The sequence below is a fragment of the Anabrus simplex genome, chromosome 1 (assembly GCF_040414725.1).
Source record: "Anabrus simplex isolate iqAnaSimp1 chromosome 1, ASM4041472v1, whole genome shotgun sequence".
NCBI classification, from domain to species: Eukaryota; Metazoa; Arthropoda; class Insecta; order Orthoptera; family Tettigoniidae; genus Anabrus; species Anabrus simplex.
Window position 1 is genome coordinate 34,061,922 of NC_090265.1, and position 25,529 is coordinate 34,087,450.

Consider the following 25,529-nt stretch of genomic DNA (forward strand, 5'->3'; position numbering starts at 1 on the left):
CTTTAAATGTAATACCATCTGTTGTTTTATTTATTTGGTAATAAATGTATTCGTTTGAAAATGGTAAATTGGATGTTGAAAAGATTTTATTGATTCAAAACATAAAAAAATGATCTCTTGGTTAATATAACTTTTAAGTTTTTCAGCCTGATTAGGCACGAAATAACACTTAGAACTCCACAGTCCGCCTCTGTGATGTAGTAGTTAGTGTGGTTAGCTTCCACCCCCAGAGGCCCAGCTTCGATTACCGGCTCTCCTATGAAATTTGAAAAGTGGTATGAAGGCTGGAACGGCGTCCACTCAGCCTCAATTGGTTAACTTAGTAGAGGGGGATTCGATTCCCAACTCAGCCATCAGCAGTTATAATTGGAGAGTTCTTCCTCCTGTACTTCGAGACTCGTTCCTCTGAGGATCACCTGCCTCTGACCCGATCCACTGAGGATCGCTCGGCTACGTATGAGACCTGAACCTCACACCTCAGCTAAAATTAGGGGGTTTAAACTCACGCTAACCTAGCGGGCTGCCCTTCCCTACATCAGCTTGGGTTACTTTGGCAAGGAACCTTGGCTATATGAGCAGGCTTAACTTCTTGTTGTTGCAGCGTCGTGGTCATCAGCCCAGAATTTGTTTGATAACCTGCGTTACTCTGGTAGTATTTTAAAATATACTCGTGTCAGGGAAGGGTGAAAACACTTCCTAACATAAAAATGTAATAACTCCTAAATCGATCGTAGTAGACAAATGCATAGCTTAAAATTTATCATACACTGTTCCTTAACAGATGATATAGAACAACTTACCATAATTGTTTCTTTTTAAAGTTTTCAGGTAAAAATGACTTTGTAGAAAACGATTTTTAGCTTAAAATATATTAAAAATTATCCTTAGCCGGTGATATATATATGCATTTATTCCTGACTGTTTCTTCCCACAGTTTTGGGGTAAGAAATGTCGTTTGACGTTAAAAAATTGTCAGAGTAAAAATTTGGTATGGGGTGAAAACAACCCCTAACTTAAAAATTCAATATCTCCTAAACGGTTAGTTGCAGAAAACTTTTTAATTCTCTAAACTGTAAAATACTGTAGACCAACTCACCTCCGACTGTTTCCTATCAAATTTTCGAAGTAAAAGTGACTTTCGACGTAAAAGAATTATTGGAGGATACTTTAAATGACGTTTAGAGTAAAAAGTAGGTTGGGGTAAAAAAAATCCTTAAATTAAAAATTCAATATCTCCTAAACCATTAGTTGCAGAAAATAGATTTTATCTTAAAATGTATCTTAATTAAGCTATAATCGGTGATGTAAACTTACCTCCGACTGTTTAAAGGGCTTTAAGGGCTAACGGCTAATTAGCAGTCGCTAATGATGTCTTTCTAAGTGGACGGTAGCATGATGCAGTGGATTCTTTGCTAGTCAGAGCTAGCAGCTGCATATACTCTTAAAGAATGTATTGTGTCAGCATTCCTACACTCTTATCTTGAGTGTCATGTTTTATAAAACAACAGCAAGTGGCATGTATAGACTGCAGGTGCCCACTCCTACGCTCTTATCTAAGACTATCGTGTTTCACAAGATAACAGCATATGGCACGTGAAGGAAGGCAGAGAAGATCAGATGTCAGACATGCAGAGATCACCTGGAAATGTTTAAACCTATTTCTTTAATCGACACTCTTTCGTAAACTCAAGTCTTTATATATGCAATGAGTAGGAATATTTTACTTAGTCGAAAAGATACTACGTTTGAGAGTTGCCAGCATTTCAATCCATCATGACGAGAACATTGATAGTTCTTGTGCAACATTTTTAAAGTGAATGGAAACAAATTTATGTTTAAAGAGGTAGCTGTGTTGGATTGCACTATGGTGTGGGCACCAAAATTCATGGGTTTAGTATTTATCCTACCTTTCCCACACTGTTTGAAAACAGATTAAGATAAAGAGCAAAAAGCAGACGCACTGGATTGAAAACAACTCAGGATGCAGCGGGAAGAACAAGATATTTCTTATCGCTACACATACTGTGGTCCAGGCACTCGACTAGATGTTCGCTTGGCGCGTGGTGATCTTAGTATTAATATGTTAGATGCTGCCTGCAAAGAGCATGATCTTTCTTACCATGCTAGTAAACGTGAAAACAAACCTGACTGAGACGTGTAACTGATGAAATTCTTCTTCGAAATACTCTGTAGCGTGTGACGTCACCTAATGCTGAGAAGATAGCAGCGTTTGTTGTTGCAAGTGCGATGAATGGGAAACTGTTGCTAGGTGAAAGTGTTAGAAGGCGAAGACAGCGGAGAAAATCTAAGGACTAAACATGATTTACTAAAAATGTACCCCTGCTAAAAATAAATACTATTTGTGAAACATAATGCAGTATTGGTGATTTTGTGTGTTACGTTAATCCTAACTAATCATTTTGACCAGCAAATTTAATTTGAGAATTAGAGTTCTGAAATTAAAAACAGTATCAGTGTTTTATAAAGAACGCCTTTTTTATTAATCCATGAATTGAAGTTGTTATTAAAACCAAGCCATTTGACATACAGTTTATTACCACGACGGCGAATAACATGTTCGATCAAATATTTCGTTTTCTTTCGGTCGGTTGTCCTGGAAAATCGTTAATACTGTTGATCTGAAAAATTACTCTAATCCAGTTTGAGGTGTATCCTTTTGCGAAGACAGACTTGTGTTTGTTGATACAAACAAAATCACCTTTTAGGAGTCGATGGTAACGTAGATCAGCTGATTTTTGTGGCAGGATCATCTAAGCGTGGTGTAATTTTGGTAGCTAAACGTGGCTTTGGACCGATAGTGCGATGAGGCGTATCGTTGTAGGTAGACATAATTTAGGTAGAACAAACCAGCGATACGAGCCTTAAGCTGTAAATTCTCACCACATCATTGTTTTGAGCGTGCGATTAAAGTGTTCTACAAACTTGCCTTGATATTGCGGTACGTAGAATAGTGGCGAATGCTGAGTGATTTGAAATAAGAAGAAAAACGTTGTTGTAAAACTCTTTACCTTGATCAATTTGAAGAAGACAAGGCTGCGTTTTCATTGTTGAACAATACGTTTAAACGCGTCCTTTCCTTGACCTACTGTTTTGAGAACGCACTGGATCTGCAAAAGCAAACATACAGTACACGTCGATTACAGTAAGTGGATAGTTATAACCTTTATTGCTAGAGGCCTAAGGAATCATTTCCACTAAGTCAGCTTACCGTAGTTCATTCTTTCCACTTGTAATGACATGTTTGCGAAGGTGGTTGCGACGAGCAGGTAAATCGTATGCGATGCTTAACCTTACAGGCGAGGCCTTACCTTGAAGAGCCATTACACAACAATACCTGCATGACGTAATTCTTCTTCTATTTCTAGAATAACTGATAGGTGACCTTTGTGACCCGAATCTTGAGAGGCTTTAAGCAGTTGCAATCGTTCGACGAGTAGGTCGGGGTAATTCAAGTATCATACGTCTATATAGGGTAACAGAGGCTTGTAGATAACACTGAAACTACGTTGAGACTGTGATTGTGAAGGAAACAGCTTAGAAATAAACTCCCGATACTTGCAACTCCTATTTGCATTTACAGCTTCTGTCCTCTTATAATTACGTCGAGTAGCTTTATTAGCAAGCGGAATTGAACTATACTTCTTACGATCATCTAGCGTAATTATATTTTTGTCAGGTATCCGAGAGAAGAGGAGTTCTAACAGTCCTTCAGGATGTTTATATATGACAACTTTTACTATGAGACTATACTTGTTCATCTTAAGATCTGCATCACCTATACGAAAACAGTCATCTTCATAGAGAATACCGTAGGATGTGTCGGTGCGTCTTGTTAAGAGTTTCTCCATGTACGGAGTAAAGTGTGAACCACAGGAAGTTTGAATAAATGTTTTTAACCGATCACGATACTCTGGTGTATTCATAACCTCAGACAAGTTAGGTGGATGTTGTTTTTGATGTATAGTAGTACGTGTTTCTGCAATATCATCCGTAGTTAAAAACTTCTCTTGTTTGGACGGTAAAGAGACGTCCAAATCTTGTTCCTCATCCTCTTCTTCTTCTTCTTCTTCTTCATGCTGCATCTCTTCTTCTTGCTTCTCCTTATCTTGAACCGTAACCTAGCGTAAATATATTTTTGTCAGGTATCCGAGAGAAGAGGAGTTCTAAGAGTCCTTCAGTAAGTTTATAAATGACAACTTTTACGATGAGACTATCATTGTTAATCTTAAGATCAGCATCATCTATAAGAAAACAGTCATCTTGATATATAATTTCTTTTTTTTGCTAGTTGCTTTACGTCGCACCGACACAGATAGGTCTTATAGCGACGATGGGGTACGAAAGGCCTAGGAGTTGGAAGGAAGCGGCCGTGGCCTTAATTAAGGTAGAGCCCCAGCATTTGCCTGGTGTGAAAATGGGAAAACACAGAAAACCATCTTCAGGATTGCCGACAGTGGGATTCGAACCCACTATCTTCCGGATGCAAGCTCACAGCTGCATGTCCCTGACTGCACGGCCAACTCGCCCGGTTTCATAGAGGATACCGTAGATTGTGTTGGTGCGTCTTGTTAAGAGTTTCTCCATGTACGTAGCAAAGTGTGAACCACAGGTGTTTTGAATAAATGTTTTTAACCAATCACGATACTCTGGTGTAATCATAACCTCAGACAAGGGAGGTAGATCTTGTTTTTGACTGCAGTAGTAGGTGTTTCTGAAATATCATCCGTAGTTAAAAACTTCGCTTGCTTGGACGGTAAAGAGACGTCGAAATCTTGTTCCTGCCCCTCCTCTTCTTCTTTATGCTGCATCTCTTCTTCTTGCTTCTCCTTATCTTGAGCCAGCGCAGACGATGTAAAAATCTCTTTTAGAGGTGTACTGAGTTGCGTTTAAAAATAAATCAGTATCTGCTTGAATACGTTTAAGCTCTTTAAATTTACATCGAATATTGTTTCGGGCATGGCTAATACGTAGCGCAATCGCTTTGTTTGATGTGGACATGATGCAGGTTTCAGATCGACTGCTGTGTTGATGCTTATAAAATTATCAAAGCCCATGCGATACCGACCTCCGGATCCCAAGATAGCGGATTCAAACCGGGTAGAGGTAGTCGGATTTCTGAAGGACGGAAAAAGGTCCATTCGACACCCCTTGTCGTACGATGTCGACATGTAAAAGGTCTCTAGCAGTACATTTGGTGTTTAACCGACAAAATTCATTAAATCTCAGTCATAGACGCCCGAGAGAGATCCGGTTTACTCGCTCTGCCATCTAGTGAACCTAGAGTAAAACGGAACGTCGAAATTGACGAGCAGACAGCCAGATGGCGTCGAATTAAAATGTCTGCACACGGTAGCTGAAGCCATATTATTATTATTATTATTATTATTATTATTATTATTATTATTATTATTATTATTATTATTATTATTATTATTATTGTACCGGGAGGTACATCCCAACGCCGCGCATTTAAATGTTGTGCCTAATAGAACTAAAATCTCCTACTGTAATTCGGGGATAGAGAGTGACGTACCCTATCGAGCTCCCCTTCATATTAGTTTGAGGTGACTACGTTTTGTAACTGGTTTTCTTCCTTTCCGTAATGTCTTAAATTATTCTTATACGAAACACCTCCATAGTTTGGGAATAGCCCCTGTTTCATCAGCCTAGTGCCACTTAGGTTTTTTTAGACTTCATATCTTGGAGTGCCTCCTCTGCGAACCATGTGACCTTGCCGCGGTGGGGAGGCTTGCGTGTCCCAATGATGCAGATAGCCGAGCCGCAGGTGCAACCATATCGGATGGGTATCTGTTGAGAGACCAGACTAACGAATGGTTCATCGAAAGGGGGGTAGCAGCCTTTCGGTAGTTGCAAGGGCGGCAGTCTAGATGATTGACTGATACGGCCTTGTAATAATACTCAACATGGCTTAGCTGTGTTGATACTGCTACACGGCTGAAAGCAACGGGAAACTACAGCCGTAACCACCTCCCGAGGACATGCAGCTCTCTCTGTATGAATGATGTACTGATGATGGCTTCCTCCCGGGTAAAATATTCCGGAGGTAAACTAGTCCCCCATTCGGATCTCCGGGTGGGGACTACTGAGAGGGGGCGATCATCAGGAAGATGGATACTGACATTCTGCGAGTCGGAGCGTGGAATGTTAAAAGTTTGAATCGTTGTGGTAGGTTAGAGAATCTGAAAAGGGAGATGGATAGGCTAAAGTTAGATGTAGTTGGTATAAGTGAAGTACGTTAGCAGGAAGAACAGGAATTTTGGTCAGGTGACTACCGAATTATCAACACGAAATCAAACAGGGGTAATGCAGGAGTTGGTTTAATAATGAATAAGAAAATAGGGCAGCGGGTAAGCTACTACGACCAGCATAGTGAAAGAATTATTGTCGCCAAGATAGACACCAAACCAATGCCCACCACAATAGTGCAGGTCTATATGCCTACTAGTTCAGCGGATGATGAAGAAATTGAAAGAATATATGAGGAGATAGAAGATTTAATACAATATGTCAAAGGTGACGAGAATCTAATTGTGATGGGAGACTGGAACGCAGTGGTAGGCCAAGGAAGAGAAGGTAGCACAGTAGGAGAATTTGGATTGGGACAAAGGAACGAAAGAGGAAGTCGGCTGGTTGAGTTCTGCACTGACCATAATTTAGTCCTCGCCAATACTTGGTTCAAACACCACAAACGACGGCTGTATACGTGGACGAGACCTGGAGACACTGGAAGGTATCAAATAGACTTCATTATGATTAAGCAGAGATTCAGAAACCAGGTGTTGGATTGCAAAACTTTCCCAGGAGCAGACGTGGACTCTGACCACAACTTGTTGGTCATGAAATGCCATCTGAAGTTGAAGAAATTGAAGAAAGGAAAGAATGCAAAAAGATGGGATCTAGACAAGTTGAAAGAAAAGAGTGTGATGGATTGTTTCAAGGAACATGTTGCACAAGGACTAAATGAAAAGGCCGAAGGAAACACAGTAGAGGAAGAGTGGAGAGTCATGAAAAATGAAGTCAGTAGGGCTGCTGAAGAAATGTTAGGAAGGAAGAAAAGATCAACTAAGAATCAGTGGATAGCTCAGGAGATACTAGACCTGATTGATGAACGACGAAAATACAAGAATGCTAAAAATGAAGAGGGCAGAAAAGAATACAGGCGATTAAAGAATGAAGTGGATAGAAAGTGCAAGGTAGCTAAGGAAGAATGGCTGAAGGAGAAGTGCAAGGATGTCGAAGGCTGTATGGTCCTGGGAAAGGTAGATGCTGCATACAGGAAAATGAAGGAAACCTTTGGAGAAAGGAAATCTAGGTGCATTAATATTAAGAGCTCAGATGGAAAGCCACTTCTAGGGAAAGAAGACAAAGCAGAAAGATGGCAGGAGCATATCCAACAGTTGTATCAAGGTAACGATGTAGATAATTTATTTCTGGAACATGAAGAGGCTGTTGATGCTGATGAAATGGGAGACCCAATTTTGAGGTCAGAGTTTGACAGAGCTGTGAGTGACCTAAATAGGAACAAGGCACCTGGAATTGATGATATTCCCTCTGAATTACTGACTGCCTTAGGAGAAACCAGCATGGCAAGTCTTATCCATGTAGTGTGTAAGATGTATGAGACAGGAGAAGTCCCATCCGATTTTCGGCAGAATGTTGTTATACCTATTCCCAAGAAAGCCGGTGCTGACAGGTGTGAAAACTACCGCACTATTAGTTTAGTATCTCATGCCTGCAAAATTTTAACACGTATTATTTACAGAAGAATGGAAAAACAAGTTGAAGCTGAGTTGGGGGAAGATCAATTTGGCTTCAGAAGAAATGTAGGAACACGTGAAGCAATCCTGACTTTACGTCTGATCTTAGAGGATCGAATCAAGAAGGACAAGCCCACGTACATGGCATTCGTAGATCTAGAAAAGGCATTCGATAATGTTGATTGGACCAGGCTATTTATGATTCTGAAGATGATAGGGATCAGATACCGAGAACGAAGAATTATCTACAACCTGTATAAAAATCAGTCTGCAGTGATAAGAATCGAGGGCTTTGAAAAAGAAGCAGCAATCCAAAAAGGACTGAGGCAAGGCTGCAGTTTGTCCCCTCTCCTTTTCAATGTTTTCATAGAACAGGCAGTAAAGGAAATCAAAGAGAAATTTGGAAAGGGAATCACAGTCCAAGGAGAGGAAATCAAAACCTTGAGATTTGCCGATGATATTGTTATTTTATCTGAGACTGCAGAAGATCTCGAGAAGTTGCTGAATGGTATGGATGAAGTCTTAGGTAAGGAGTACAAGATGAAAATAAATAAGTCCAAAACAAAAGTAATGGAGTGCAGTCGAACGAAGGCAGGTGATGTAGGAAATATCAGATTAGGAAACGAAGTCTTAAAGGAAGTAGATGAATATTGTTACTTGGGTAGTAAAATAACCAACGATGGCAGAAGTAAGGAGGACATAAAATGCAGACTAGCACAAGCAAGGAAGAGCTTTCTTAAGAAAAGAAATTTGCTCACTTCAAACATTGATATCGGAATTAGAAAGATGTTTTTGAAGACTTTTGTGTGGAGCGTGGCATTGTATAGAAGTGAAACATGGACGATAACTAGCTTAGAAAGAAAGAGAATAGAAGCTTTTGAAATGTGGTGTTACAGAAGAATGCTGAAGGTGAGATGGATAGATCGAATCACGAATGAAGAGATACTGAATCGAATTGGTGAGAGGAGATCGATTTGGCTACATTTGACGAGAAGAAGAGATAGAATGATAGGACACATCTTAAGACACCCAGGACTTGTTCAGTTGGTTTTTGAAGGAAGTGTAGGTGGCAAGAACGGTAGGGGTAGACCAAGGTATGAATATGACAAACAGATTAGAGCAGATGTAGGATGCAATAGTTACGTAGAAATGAAAAGGTTAGCAGTCTATGGACTGATGACTCAACAACAACATCTTGGAGTGCAGATACGCGCCTCCATTCTATTTGTGGTTTGGGCCATTTACTTAATGTGTTCTTTTCTACTACGGCCCAATAGGTTGGGTACTAGATACCCCTGTTCCAAATTTTGTAAGTTGTGCCTTGATGGCAAGTAATTGTAATTTTCTGATATTGCCTTGAGTAGGCTTGAGCATGTTAGCTCTTTTCCTAGTGTTGTAAAAGTGCCTCTGTGAGGCCGGATATTGTAATTGCTGGAGCAAGGGCTCCACGTATTAGGGGATTTCTGCCCTTCAGTAAAGTTGTGATCTTTGTGAAGTTGAGTGTGTAGCTCAGGAATTGTGAAGTGAGGGCTCGAGCCCAAGATCTGTTTATACCACCAATCTTGTCTTTCCTAAGACTGGTACCTGTTACACTGTTACTTGTTTTGTTTTAAAGAAAAAATATAACCTTTGTTACAGTTTTAGATTAACTTTGATTTTTGTAGTTAGACCCATTCACCCCGGCACCTTCTTTCACCTCTGCTGGTCCACGGGTATCCCCGAGAGCGTGGTGTAATGGGTCTCAATTAAGCCCCTTTTGACGGCTAAACATAAGATTCGATTTGTACTCTAACAATTTTCTCAGTCGTTGGAATTTTCTTTTTCTATTTTCTAAATTTGTAAATTTTTGTCATCATGTCCGGCCCTCGCGAAGTCCTCCATCCCGGCTACTGCGCAAGGAGGAATTAATTTACGAATTATCTATTAGAAATGTTCAATCTGGAGGCACGTTTGCGGCAGATACCACCAAGCTTAAGGAATCCCTTGAATTACCTATTAGTCTCCCAACCTTGGGAGAGAAGGATATTGATGAGGCTCTGTCCACCATCACAGACAACACCACCGAGCTAGCATCCGTAGTTAGTTTCTTGAAGTGAGTGATCCTTCTGCTAACCAACTTAAAAGAGTACAGGCTAGATTGTTCCATTTTTACCATAGAGTTAGCGATCTATTGTCTCTTAAGTTAAACGAAGTTCAGGGTAAGGAGGCAAGTAATCTTGTTTAACACCTTTCCAATATGTCCAGTAAAGTTAGTCAATTGTTAACCGGGACTGCTACTCCCAAAACCGACCAAGCCATGGTTGTAAACATCGTAAGGGAGGAAGACCCGTCCAAGAATGTAGAAAGCGCAAAATCGGTAGCTACTCAACAAACTTCTGCCCCATTAGGAAATGAACTTGAGCGTCGTACACCCATTCCACCTTTCTTTTTAAATAATGCTGTGTCTGAGGCTTCTTCACCCCCTAGGCCGTTACCTGTTATATCACCTGGCTTTAGTAGTTTGCCTCATACTTTGGCTATGCTGCTTAGGAGAATTTCTAAATTTTCGATCAATTCTACAATTGATGTCATTTCATTTTTAAGATTTTTAGTTGAGTTTCAGTATAACGCTCTAGTGTTTTCTCTTTCCCCTTCTCAAATTCTTCAGATTATTTACCCTTAATCCATTGGTGTCCTCTCAGACAAGATAGTCAGAGCAATAGCTGAACAATCATCTATAGAAATCTTCCACGCCCATCTGCTAGCTAATTTCATTCTGGCTCGAGCTAGGTCATCATTAATTCAAAGTTACTATTACAGAATACAGCGACTGGAGGAAAATCTTGCCGACTTCATCCAGGACATTAAGTTCTACACTAGGGTATTTGCTCTTCATTTCCCAGAAGGTCAAATTGCACAGGCCATTGTGGAAGGCATATCCCCACCCTACAGGTCATACTTGTGTTTTGCGTCGCGCCCTCAAACTTTTGCTGAGTTAGAGGCTATGGCTGTCTCAGCCGAAGGTGTTAGGTATGCCGACACCCTACGAGTAGCTAAGGAGCCCCTCCGTCTTCGAATAATTTTCGGCTTACACCTCGCCGAACTTTCACCAACCGTAAATGCTATGCGTGTGGGTCTACGGAACATCTCCGTAACAAGAGCCCTTTGATTAAATCCAAATGGGACAAAAATGGAGCAGGGTCATCACAAGGATGTTTCAAGTGTGGCTCATTTAATCAACTCGCCAAGAACTGCCCTAATGCCAATAGCACTCCCTCCTGTTCAACTTCTGGTGCCACATCCACCAACTCGAATGATCGAAAGTGACTAGTGGCATCGCCAATTCATCTTCACATGGCTCAGCCCCGGTTAAAACCACCGAAAGCTCGAAACAGGGTAGCAGTTCTTCTAACCCAGCAGACTGCCCCAAAGAATGTCTTAGGATCGCGGCGGAGACCACCGCACTTGTACCTTTTCTCAAAATTGAGTTGAATAATGAACCGATTAGATTCTGTTAGAATCTATTAGATTCTAGGAGTGTTTGTTCTATTATTTCGGCGGACTGGTATTCTAAATTAATGTCTGTTTGTAAATTGTCTGATTATTGTTCGTCCTAGGTTCAATGCGTTTCGGCTAATTCTTCTCCATTAGAAATTTTAGGTGTCATCTTTGCCAAAATTCGGATTTCTAAATTTACTTGGAAAGTTAAATTGTTTGTGGCTAAGAACTTGTCTTGCCCGGTAATATTGGGAGTGGATTTCATGTCTTTTACTGGTCTAGTGCTCGACATTCAGAGCAGGTCGTGCACTTTCAAATTTGCTAGTAATTCTAAAATGTCCTTGCTAAAATGTAATTCTGTGTCATGTTCATCTGTTTCGCCTACCCAGGATGAGATGTTGTTAGACCCTAGACATCTACCTGAGGAGCAGGCTGATAGTATTCATAAGTTATGTCAGTCGTTTCCTGATGTCTTTTCTGATACTCTTGGAGTTACTGACCTCATTGAATACAAGATTGAGGTTACGGATTCGATGCCCGTTAGGTTTCCACCTTATAGGTCATCTTCACCTAAAATGAAGGCTCTGAAGGAGATCATCGATCAGATGCTGAAAGATGGTATAATTCGACCCTCTAGGTCGGCATATTCCTCGCCTATTTTCCTGGTTCCGAAACCCCAAGGTGGCTTCAGGCCTGTGATTGACTATAGGGCATTAAATCGGAAGGTGGTGTTACAATCGGTGCCCCTTCCCGACCTACACTCTTGTTTTTCATGGTTTCGTAAAGCTAAGTTCTTCACCATCTTAGACCTTGGTCAGGCGTACAATTAGATCCCTCTAGCAGAAGAATCAAAACATCTAACAGCTTTTGCCACGGATTGGAACTTGTATGAGTACAACCGCGTGCCTTTAGGGCTCCCCACGTGAGCAGCTGTGCTTACCAGACTGCTAGATAGGGTCTTCTCTGACATCAAGTTTGAATACATGTACCATTATCTTGATGATGTCGTATTTTCTGAGACCTTTGAAGAACACGTTGATCATTTGAAAGAAGTCCTTAATCGCCTTCGTAAGGCAGGGTTAACTGTGAAGTTAGCTAAGGTAGCCTTTACTAAGCCTTCCATGTCATTTCTAGGGCATATTGTGTCGCCCGATGGTGTTTCCATTGATCATTCTAGAACACAGGCCATCCGTGATTTCAAACCTCCTAAGGACATCAAAGGTATTGCAAGATTCATAGGCATGGTGAATTTCTTCAGGAAATTTATTCCTAACTTCGCTAACAGAGCGGCGCCCTTGAACTTACTTCGTAGGAAAGGCGTCAAATTTGAGTGGGGGCCTTCTTAACAAGCCGCTTTCGAAGACCTGAAATTAGCTCTTTGTAATGCCCCTGTTCTTGCTATGCCTGATTTATCGAAGAAATTCATCGTTCAAAGCCGACGCCTCGTCGTCGGCGGTGGCTGCTGTGTTTCTTCAAGAGACTGAACTCGGAAGGCTACCCATCGCCTATGCATCTAGGACACTATCGACTGAAGAAGCCAAGTATTCCATCTATGAACTTGAGGGTTTGGCAGTCTTATTTGCATTAGAGAAGTTCCGACTCTACCTGGAACACGTCAAGTTCGACTTGGACAGATAACCTGGCCTTAAGCTGGGTCTTAGCTAGGCCGCGTCGTACTGGTCGTATAGCCCGGTGGGCCATCAGGATTTCGGCCTTCCAATTTGACGTTAGGCATATCAGAGGATCTGAAAATGTTGTAGCGGATGAACTAAGCCGCATGTTTGCTAATGATGTAGAGACCTCCGAATTGGAAGATAGTTCTTCCCTTCCCACGCCCATACATTCGGGCATTAATGCCATTCTAACCGATGCCCCCATCTTGTTTAGGGACATTGAGCAATATCAACGTGAAGACCCAGTGCTGGCTCCGATAATGAAAACCTTTTCTTCTGGGGAACATGTCGTCCCTTATGTGTTGAGGAATGGGGTTTTATGTTGCCCGTCCAGGCATGGTTAAAAGATGAAAGTTGTGGTTCCAGCTGTTCTTGTACCTATGATCTTCAAGTACTACCATGAGACCCCATTAGGGGGGCATTTCGGAATCTTCAAAATTCGAGAAAAGATTCGAGAGATGTTTATCTGGAAAGGTGTGGACGGTGAAATTCGAGAATTAGTAAAATCTTGTAAATCTTGTTTGCTCAGTAAACCCACCTTGTCCACTGAGCTAGGGCTATTATCTTCTCATCAAGCGTCGCGCCCCATGGAACGCCGTGGTCTTAAGTTAGGGACCATCCCGGCATTTACCTGGAGGGGAAGTGGGAAACCACGGAAAACCACTTCCAAAATGACTGAGATGGGAATCGAACCCACCTGTACTCAATTGACCTCTCGAGGCTGAGTGGACCCTGTTCCAGCCCTCGTAACACTTTTCAAATTTCGTGGCAGACCCGGGAATCGAACCAGGACCTCCGGGGGTGGCAACTAATCACACTAACCACTACACCACACAGGCGGATACGTTTTATTTTTGCAATTGTTAATTTTATAGAAATATTAACTTTTGTGATTTTTTACTATAATTTTTGATGATGATTACTAAAATTGTTTTTGGTTTTTTATTTTATAGACATTTTTGATATTTTCTTCTTCTTTATCTGTTTATTCTCCAGGATCGGTTTTTCATTCGGACTCAGCGAGGAATCCCACATTTGCCGCTTCAAGGGCAGTGTCCTGGAGCTTCAGACTCTGGGTCGCGGATACAACTGGGGAGGATGACCAGTACCTCGCCCAGGCGGCCTCATCTGCTATACTGAGTAGTGGCCTTGAGGGAGGATAAGAAGATTAGAAGGGATAGAAAAAAGAAGACGGAAGGAAGCGGCCGTACCATCCCGGCATTTGCCTGGAGGAGAAGTGAGAACCACGGAAAAACACTTCCAGGATGGCTGAAGTTGGAATCAAACCCACCTCTACTCAGTTGATCTCCAGAGGCTAAGTGGGCCCCGTTCCAGCCCTCGTACCACTTTTCAAATTTTGTGGCATAGCCGGGAATCGAACCTGGGCCTCCGGCGATGGGAGCCAATCACACTAACCACTACACCACAGAGGTGGCAAATTTTTTATATATTTTTGCTCAAAATGGGTGTTTCATTACTAAAAATGGGTGATTTTTGTGAAAAAGTTAAGAAATTCTAAAACAAATACGCAAAATTATGAAATAATGAAAAGTTTGAAAGTGCGCCAGGATCGAATTGCACCAGGATCTACGTTTTGTACCTACTATTGAAGGGTATTTTTTTCCCTGCCAAGCATGAGATTGTAGGCTACTGGTCAAGGGAGTCATATTTTCCTGTATCCTGAATTTCCACCACTGTGACTCGTAGTGCGATTCCAAAATATTGTAAGATTCTTGTAGGATTTTTTCAATAAATGTAAACACTATTAGTATTTTTAATCTGGGAATGCCTATTCTAAAATAGTTAGATATTCATAGCACAAAATTGGATGCATATTACATTTGATTTTCATGAGAAAAGTTTGGGTAGAAGAAGGTGGTCCAGTAGTGTATCTAATGCTGCACCATGAAGATAATCTCTCATCGTAAACAGTCAGTGGTACACCCCTGTTCCTATTGTAAAAAAGATGAAATCACATGAAATTTTCAAGCATAATGTATTATGTAATTTTCACTAATTTCATGTGATTGTTTACATGTGTGTGAAGTGTTGTGTGGTATAATTTTATCCATTGTTGTCTACAATTTCTTGGAAAGCACTTTCATTTCTTGTTTTCTCTCTAATATGCTTTACCATTAAAGGTTTTTCAGAGTCTGTTTGGTTAAGCTCAGCTGATTATGATAATTTTTAAAATATACCGGTACACACGGTCAATAAAGCAAGTTTTGAAAATGTCTGGGCGATGACTTTTAGAACTGTCAGGTATTGACAGGTTGTGATGTTTGGGACGTCACTGCATGTATTAAATTATTGAACCATATAATTAATTGATAAGATGTACATATTTAATCACTGGTAGGTCATTTTTAAATTATATAAATTATGTATATATATAGGGTTTTAATCATCCATTTCATGTCATCATTTCTTTCCTCTGTATCGCGGCTATAACGTATTCTGAACGAACAAATTATTGTGTAAAGTATTTCAACATCATTCGTATTAATAGCTTGCAGTAAATTTTCCAATAGCGGTAGTGAGGTGACTAGAGTCAGCAGGCTAATTTCAGCCCATTGCCAGGAAATGTACGTCATCAAGCTTACGAGAGACCGTACCCCTTCCACACTATGAAGAGACAGTTGAAACCGTATGAACGCCTACTTTTCGAAGTTCGCTACTTGACGCTTCATTTCCGCGGGAAAGTTCAGCCTATGTGAATGAACGTAATGAAGCAAGATGATGGATTCACAGCAATACATAGGAGAAGGTATGAGACCTCGAATATTACTGGACCATGTGCTTTGGTTGATGGAGGGAGATTTTGGAACCTATATACTCGACGACAAGAGCTGGAGAGGACATTCATACTCGTATTCACAATCGTACTCGTACTCTTGTAAGACACTCTTACGACGATTCTACGTCTACACATCGGATAAGATTTTAACTTAGTTCGCTTGGCATCTGAGTATATACTACTCAAAAGTTAATCTCATTGGGACCTGTTATCTCAATGACGAGAGGTAAAGTCAACGGGAGACCGGTTTTGACTAGTATAGGGCAGGAGAGCTTTTGTTATGAATTTAGTTACGCTACTGTTCCGTAATACGGAAGAATACAAGTGTATACTCTCCATGAACATAACCCATGGTGGTTTTGCTTTTAAAATTAGGACTCATTACGGCTATATGTAAGGAGTACAGTAGGAAGTGTTAACGGCAGGAAAGTCATAATACAGCTAGTGTACTACGCATAAAGCAGAAGTAGGACTGGAATCCACAAGAGATGACGCCGCCTGTACGAGAGATCCATCAATCATCATCTTCTACATTACAGAGTCTACAAATGGTGAGCTAATGGCATAAATTACTGCAAGTCTTCGCGCAACAGTTGATTTCCTTACAGTTTATTTCATTCAATTCTTTTCGTAAGTTCAGATTTCGTTAATATGCCGTTACGTCACGTTTTTCATCCTAATAAATAGCTGTTTTAATTTGTATTTTCTGAAATTATTATTAATGATCCTTAAATTCCAAGTTAGTGTACTTAATGATTTGTGTTCCGTCACCCCACCCCTGGGAGTTGTTGATTCTCATTACGTATTATTATTATTATTATTATTAATTACCAATTATCGTTTTCAAGCCATAAGCTTGAAGGCTGGCGCCCATGGGATATTGTTTATGGAGAAACAATGATATATTATTTATTTATATTAATATTAAGGTGACCTGCCGCATCATAATTTTGTCACACAACTGTTGGCAGAGTGGGTACGTCACAAGGTCCCTAAACATTACATGGTTCACTCTATTATTGTCAGCAATTATCACACAGATTTTGAGCTCTCATTTTTCAACAGGCTTCAGTTGTGTACAGTAGGATGTTAGGTCTTTACGTGTGGTATTATTGATAGGAGTGAGGGATACAGTTTGCTTAAATGAAACACATATGGAGGCACTAGAAAGGCTACAACATATTTTGCTGCTTCTGATGTAGGCTATAATTTAAGCAAACCCATTGAGCTCACCACCATTGTAGACTGTACTCTGTCTTACATACCCAAACTTCCTGTTAACTAAGCCACATGTTTTTCACTTATACCTAGTACCAGTAATCGTGAAATTTAAATAAGTTTTCACTAACATTGTTTGACTTCGCTATCATGCCATTGCAGGAGTCGCACTTGCACGCCTCAGGCCGTCGTGCCGTGCCACATGATCATAAACGGTACCTCAGTCCTGAATGTGATCCAGTCCTTGATCCTGCCTGACCCTGAAGAGTCTAGCATTGATGAGAGATGAAATGGTGAAGTGTTACCTTACTGAAGAATGAAGAGATTGATGGCGTGCCACCCTGACTAGTCGAGGTTATACAGGTGTCTCAAACCTTAAATTGAAACAGGTGATAGTAGGTTGACAATCGATTATATTGAGATAAGGAACCAATGGTAATAAATGCATATTTATTGTGTTGTAGACATACACAGCGTACACCGGATAACAATGACGTAGCTCATAGCAAATAGCTTAATATGATAATAGTGGAAACTCCAGCGAGAAACTGGCGACACCGCTTCTGCGTGCCATCTAGCGGTTCGAGAGGCTAACTACTCTTGCTACTGCTGTCAGCTGTGTACGCCAGAAGTGTCTTATTTGTAATTCAGATAGTTTTGTGCTTGTTATGTATCACGATTTTGGAAATGGCAGGAAGAGGAGTTATTTGTGCTGTGTATGGGTGTTTTCATTACAGAAGACAAAGTGATCGCCAGCCGTTTTACAGATTTCGTAACAACAAAGTGAAAGAGAGATTTATTAAAGAAATAAATCATCCGTCCTCCAATGAGGGTGACCATTTGGATCCGGAATACATTTTCAATTTCAATGGTTTAAAAATATCAAAAGATGAACATTTAAACGTTAATGCTGTTATCTTCTTTTTTTCCACGGTTAGTGAGGGAGGAATGTAACTCACGTTCTCAGGTATAGGTGGAAATGAATGATTTGCAGCGAGTCCCTCAGTATCTGTATTACTATTTTTTCTAACTCGCAGAATGGAACTTTCAAATTTTGTAGGAAGTTCGATGTCTGACTAGGGAGGGTGCCTCTTGCTCCGAAAAGCAGGCCTGTGACAATCCACCGATCAATAGGTATTTTATACTTAGATGAAAGGTAAGGCAAGCATGGAACATAAATAGCTTGCTTTTCTAGGTCCACATCCCGAGCCTGATTAGGTCTCTGTCAAAGCGAATGGTGGGATCTAAGACCATCGCTTTCATGTCTTCTCTGTTGATGGCTACGATGTCCGCCCTCCGATTAGAGTCATCAGTAGAGATGCAGTGAACCTCCTCGTGCACCTCCCATCCACGCTGTATTTTTTTCTATTTATGAGAACATACTTTCTTTAAAATATTTTTATGATTAAACCTATGAATTTAATAGATTTTTAGGTGTACTCAGTGGGTGAAGAGCAGAAGGGGGGATTTAGATGAAAGGTATGAGGGTATGTTTAGCCACCAGGGTCCTCAGCCATTCTGTAGCTTCTGGAATGCTAGTTCATGTGTCATTCAATTCTTTGCAATCAAGTGCTGCAAACACTGCAGAGTTTATAGAAATGTATGATATTTTGTCTGATATTTTTAATTCTTGAAGTCTCAATAGCCCCAAAGAGTACAGGAGACCCTTAAACAATGACTCAGGGCATATGAAAAAGCTGGATGAAATTTTTGATTGTTTAAAACAACTCAAAGTTTTGAATAACCGCAAAAGCAACCCTCTCTGTATTCAGGGTTGGATAGACAATATTTCTGCACTGAAACTCTTGTGGTCTGAATTATATAGTGATTATGGTTTTCATTATTTGCTAACAAGGAGGCTTACACAGAACTGCATTGAAAACATTTTTTTCCATCATCAGAGCAAGAGGAGATAACAATGTAACTCCAGATGCAACAAAATTTTGCAGTGCGATAAGGAGTGTTATGATAAATCAATTGATCTGTGCTTCTGATGACAGCAATTGTGAATCTGATGTTGCAGACTTTCTACTGACTTACAATGATGTGATGAAGTGCAATTTTGATGCTAATGTCACTCGACAGTGTGAGTTAAGTGATCAGGTAACTGATTATGACCATGATATATTACAGAAAAATGCAGACAATTATGTCATGGGCTGGGCATGTAGCAAATTTCCCCATGCTGAGTGTAGGGATGTATTGTCATCTTATGATAATGATTATAGCATGGGAAACTTGCACATAGAAATGAAAAAGTATAACAATTCTAAAATTATGTTTCCGAATATTTGTGGGGGAAAGTTAGATGCTAAAATATCAAGAACATTTGAAGATAGTTCCTTTTTAGTTTTTTAGAAAGCAAAGATGGGATTAGAAGAAAATTAAATGACAGGTTTTTGTCATTGAATGAATGTAGTGTAGGCATATGTAACAGCTGTGTAAAATTACTGACTGACAAGTATTTCAAAGTCCTTATAAAGGCATATGTGAATAGAACCAATGACTCAACAGTGAAAAATATTGCCTGTAAAAATACCAAGTTTAAAAAGATATTACATATGTGATTTGCACTTGAAGACTGTAGGCCCTAGTCATAACATGACGATCTAATGTTTTAATTTGATAATACATTTGTTTCATTCTTATCACTGGTTCATTTAGATCAACATCCACCTTTTTCCTTCCCTATACTATGTTACAAGAACGACGCAAACGTCTTAAAATCTGTATTTCGTTGGGTTGGAAGTCGAAATATGTAGTGTTTGAATGGCGCTTTATGTTAGTGTTCCCTGCGAGCCGCTAGATGGCAGCACTACGTGCTGTCGCCGCTGCTCTGCGTGCTAAGTTAGGAGAGTTTCCACTATTATCATATTAAGCTATTTGCTCATAGTAATTGTTCTAAGTGACGACCGTCAATCTCAATGCATGTATTTCAACGGCGCAAACAGTTCTGCCGCACACTCGCAAAAATCCAGGGGGTCTATTGTACACTGGAACTGGCAGCGGGTGATAAACAGCGTATTCCCCCGACTAACAAACTGACGTACTATTTTACACAACTTTGCTCATAGCAGGTGTGTCATGTGACCACCACATGCATCGCACCGGCTCATTAACCTGTGCCACATTCACACCACTATCGCTGGTGTCAGTTGTCCATTGTATCAGTCAGGTTGCGATGTGTCCACGGTGAGGTGTGTTACTGTGTATGGCGTGTAGTCAAAGATGGAACGTTACTCGTCACGAGAGTTGGCATACATGCATTTAATGTATGTTGCGGCAGGATGTAGTGCCTGTAAAGCAGCACGAATTTATAGAGAACGCTTTCCCAACAGGCGTCATCCTATTGGAAGAAGTTTACCTCCGTGGATATCAACTTATGAGAGACGAGGTCGTTCACGCCGCAGAAAGCCGGACAAGGTTGCAGCCAAAGACATGTCCGAACACCGGTCTTTAAGGGGATAGTGTTGGAGCGTGTGGCCGACCAGCCAGCAATAAGCAGCCGTCAAATTGCCTGTGAAACGCACACTTCAAAGGATACAGTGTGGAGGTACTGACGGAACAGGTATTACACCTATTACACCCCTATCATAAAGAATGCGTACAAGCTCTGGGACCAACGGATTTTGAACCCTGCATTCACTTCTATCAATGGATTATCCACCGCAGTGCTGTAGTGCCCAACTTTGTACAGTTTGTAATGTTCATGGCTGAGGACTTATTCACCCGTGATTGTGTTTTCAACAGCCACAACAACCATGTCTAGAGTGAGGACAATCCCCACACCACACACATCGGTGGCCACCAGCAACGATTCTTTGTCAACGTATGGGCGGGCATTATCCAAGATCTCCTAATCGGACTTTATTTGCTGCCTCCCTGTTTGACTGATCCACGTTAAATGGTGTTCCTGGGAGATTTGCTGGCACAGTTCTTGGAGACTGTACCCTTTGTTGTCCACGAAATTATGTGGTTTCTACACGACGGTGCACCAGCCCACTTCGATGTCAATGTCCGCTAGCACCTGAAAAACACGTGCCCTCTTCATTGGATTTGAAGGGGAGGTCCTGTTCCAGGGCCAGTGCAATCATCGGATCTCACACCTCTAGACTTTTTGACCTGGGGTTAAGTCAAGTCGTTGCTGTATGAAACACCCATAGAAACAGATGAAGACCTGCTTGCTGGGGCCCTAGTTGCCAGTCTCCTAGTACAACAGACACCAGGAATCTTTGAAAGAGTGCAGCAGAACTTCATGCACCGTTGCCATGCATGCACTGAGTCTGGCGGTCGTCACTTTGAACAATTACTATGTGCTACTTTGGTGTTATGCGGTGAACGCTGTGTATGTCCATAACACAATAAGTATGTATTTCTGACCATTGGTTCCCTATCTCAATATAATCGGTTGTGGACCCACTATCACCTGTTTAAATTTGACCCCAAAAGTTTGAGACAACCTGTATCTTATGTACCCTGGACCGCCCCCAACACGGTCATACACATACATTATTTTTGGCAGCTTTAGCACAAATTGATTTTATTCTTGGGGCACAAGGTAAAACCTGAGGAATAATAGTTGTGATAACTGTTTGATTGTATTTCATAGTAAGAAACTAATCAATAGCATCAAGGAATCCCAGGTACTGAGGAGGGATCAATGGAACTGTAGGTTTATGTGCCAGAGGGGCCCAACCTTAGCGATGTAACACTCAGAATCCAAAGGAACATTTGGAAAAAGGAAACATTAGTTTGCTGTAGAGTAACCTTTATTGAGCATATAAATAATACAATAAGTTATGATAAATTATGACTAGGCCACACCCTTGTGAGGTTGGGCGCCTCCAGCTGACATGAGGACCGCGCAAGGAATATAAACCGCGGACTCTTTTGTGAACACAAGTCTAGAATACAGTGAACTCTAGTGGTCACTAAAGAGGCACTGCATCACTCTGGAACCAGTGTGGGCGTTTCAACTGTATTTTTTGGATGAATTAGAAATCTCTTTGCTCCAAACACTGCAGATTATTACTACAGTGATAGAAAAGTGTTCAATAAGGAACAGTTAAAATCTTCCCTTTAATTATCAAAAACATTGTATTATACGGTTACAATAGATTCATGTTCTGTTAGTTACCACTCCATAAAATCACATGCACCGTCACTTGGATGGAGTGATACACGTGAGGTTAAGTGAAATACCCTGTTTTAAATAATATTTTTAATTATTTTATTGTACCATATAGAATACTGTAATTTCTTATTAGATAACAACAGCATTGTGATCCCAGAATAATGTAATGCATTCAGATAGAATTTTGGTGTTATATCAACGTTAGGCCTATATTTCAATTTTTTAACCATGTCTACGTGTCACTGAAAGGGAGTTTAGAGATTTGTTAACTGTTATATGGTCTAACCCTTATAGTAAACTTTGTAACTAGGGCTCATAACCTGTTATATTCACAATAAATACATAATAAATAAATAAATAAATAAATAAATAAATAAATAAATAAATAAATAAATAAATAAATAAATAAATAAATAAATAAATAAATAAATAAATAAATAAATAAATAAATAAATAAATAAATAATTTACCATACAGTATTTATGTCATAATGGAAATACCCACGCTTGTCACAACTTCGTATTACTATCGTTTGTAAAATATTGCAAAAACATTGGTTTCTTATAAATTTAATTTTCAGTATAAAGAGTAAGGAACAATGATAAAGAAAAACAGCTGAAAAAGTTCCGTCAATATACTCATGAAATATATTTTTACTAAGTTAACAGACCTCTGTATATAAGTGCTATTTTTTCTGTACACCATTACACAATATCCTATTCATGGATCGTGGCCAAAAAGAATTTGAATAACAGGACGTAACGAATCGATTCTGGAATTAAGTCTTGAATGTATAATTACTTTTCGTGTGATTATCGTATACATTTTGAGGAATTTCTGTATTTTCCAATAAAGATCTAAACAACTATTCCATATTCTAAACAGTAAATTCATTTCTTCAATTTACGACGCATATATATTCTCTTATAAACTTCAAGAGAGGAGTAACGGTCTTCATGTTAAGTACACGTCGGCTGATTCGACCAACTCCTCAGAGAAATTGTTGACATTATCGCATTACTGCCCACGACTAACATGTGCAGTTCGAAGAGGTTATGTCATGTAGTATTCTTCCTTGCAGAGCGAGTCCTCACGTCATGTCACGACGCTCATCTCTTGGATCTAGAGCGCAGAGAGCAGCGCCACAGCGGCAGCCGCCAGAAACACCAGCGGTGCGGACAGAACGCTCCTTGGAGCTCCTGAACCCCAGCCGCACTCGATGTCTGACTTCATAATTTCCAAGAGAGACGCGTTGTTCTTGTTGGCGCACTGAGCCTCACGGAGATCATCTTCGGCACCTCGTCGCTCCAGATACTGGTGCCTCTTCCGCTGCCACACCTCCACCCAGCTGAAACAGAAGACCGACACGTGTGAACAAACGTAACGTGTATAGCAAAATCATTTTTGTGAGAGACGTTTCCGTTAAACCAAATACAATAGAGACAATACGCGACAGTCTGCGAGATATCGAGGGACAGCGATTAGAGCTCTATCTAGCGGAGTGACCTAGAGTTACTGATTCTGTCATAAGAGCCCGTGTATTTGTTTGTGAAGTTTTTGGCGTTATTTATGCGTTTGCAGTAAGTTGACATAAGTAAACAGTAGCGTTTGTCATTCCTTTATATCTCCTCTCAACATGAGTGGAAAGATATGTGCTGTGTTTGGCTGCAATAACTATGAAGTGCAGAAGGATTCGCGGTCTTTCTTCCGTTTCCCTCGTGACAAGAAAATGTAAGTAAATATTGTGTTTGCATATATATTCTTCTAGTGACAAAGAGAAATTTCTGACCTGCGCGACCCATATTTTAAGTGACTTAAAATATAATAAACTTATTTTATTGTATAGAGCAGCAGTTAACCTTCAATACTGATGTGTTATTGTAGGTGTGATCTGTGGGTTTTGAAATGTCAGAGACGTGATTTGGATAAGGTGTACAAGAAAAAAAGGGACGTTACGCTTCAATAAGAATTATAAGATCTGTTCAAACCATTTCCAGGCCAGTGACTTTAGAAATCACCGACTATACAGCCAAGTATCTTAATGTGATGGCACAATGTTTTTAAATGAGAAAAAACATCTAGCCGTAAACGTTCAGGCAGGAATGCTAAAGCAAAGAAAGTAATGCATAAATGAAAGATCAGGCCCTTTCACAGCAGTCCATTTCACATCTTGATCCAGTCTTTAAATTATAACCTGGTAAGTAATTCTTCATTCAATTATCCAGAATTGCTTTAGCAACTTTGAAGTTAATATCTTAATAACACTTTCTTTCTAGACGTAATTTATTTATCCATTTCCGTATATGAATTTCCATTGATATTTGAATTTAGCGCGAACTTCCAGGTTACGCCACTAGGATCGCCACTAGCGAATTGTCTCCCATTTTAACAAAGCTAAATTCGGAAGTGTCGCGTATTGTCTCTTCTGTATTTGGTTAAACCAACACTGAAGTGCTCTAGCTCCTTGCTTTGCCTGTCACTGCGCACGGCTTGACAACACCGATAACCTGGCCTAAACAGCCAGCCGTGCCAGCTTTCGTATGTTGAGTGTTGCACTTTAGTGAGTGAGATGTTTTCCGACGTCTTTCTTGAGATGTGATATTTTACCCTGTCGAAAGTATAATTATTATATCCATGTGTTAAGTGATACAAGTGCTAAAAACAAAGTTGTTCATACCGAAGGAAGATATATAGTACGCAATGTAATTGCTTTCTGTGATTTAGAAAAGGCTGCAAATTGCTTTATATCCAGCAACTAAACGACTTTCAGTGGCAACAGAAAAATCCGAGACATTTATTAAGAAAATCAGAAGGGAGGTGACAGTGGCAGGTCATAATGGGACGAAATTATCCACGCCAGATAAAAACAGAAAGGGAATAAGAAAATCATACTGGATGATACAAACAAGTGCATCATCAGGCGGAAGGAACAGGAGTATTACGAAATGAAGAAGGAAATATCAACATTAAGGAAATTACGATCTACGCTCCGTGATGACGTGAATCACAAGGGGAGTCGCGAGCATCTGACACAAGAGTTGCATTTGATAGGCTTTAAATTTAAGAAGTGTCAAAATAAAATGAAAATACTGAAGAAAAGAAACGATATTATGTTTAAGAGGTCGATGTACCTGAGAACTGTACATGAAATCGACAAGCTGGGTGACAAGAAGTGTATTTGTACAGTATTGCTATTGAGAAAAGATTTGTCAGCAACATCAGTGACTTCAGTCGTAAAGTGATCGAGAAATTTGCACGTTTGAAAGATAGGTGGATTGCGTTCCTGTACAAATAATCAACATTTACGTGAATTCCTAATCTAAATGCTACAATTTAATAAGCATGATCTACTGTTGTAGGTTGTATTGCGTGCTAAACTGTCTATAATATCCAAACTGAGATGCATTAACATGTGATACAGTAGAAACCTG

General features: G+C 40.1%; 1 protein-coding gene across 1 annotated transcript in view; it reads right to left on the reverse strand.

Moving 5' to 3' along the window:
• Positions 1-21,715: 21,715 nt before the first annotated feature.
• The window catches only part of chp (chaoptin), a 152,789-nt gene continuing 148,975 nt past the window's right edge, over positions 21,716-25,529 (reverse strand). Inside the window, exon 14 of the mRNA XM_067155991.2 lies at positions 21,716-23,446. Within this exon, the coding sequence (XP_067012092.2) occupies positions 23,221-23,446 (226 nt within the window). The 3' untranslated portion in view covers positions 21,716-23,220. The remainder of the gene's footprint in view (positions 23,447-25,529) is intronic.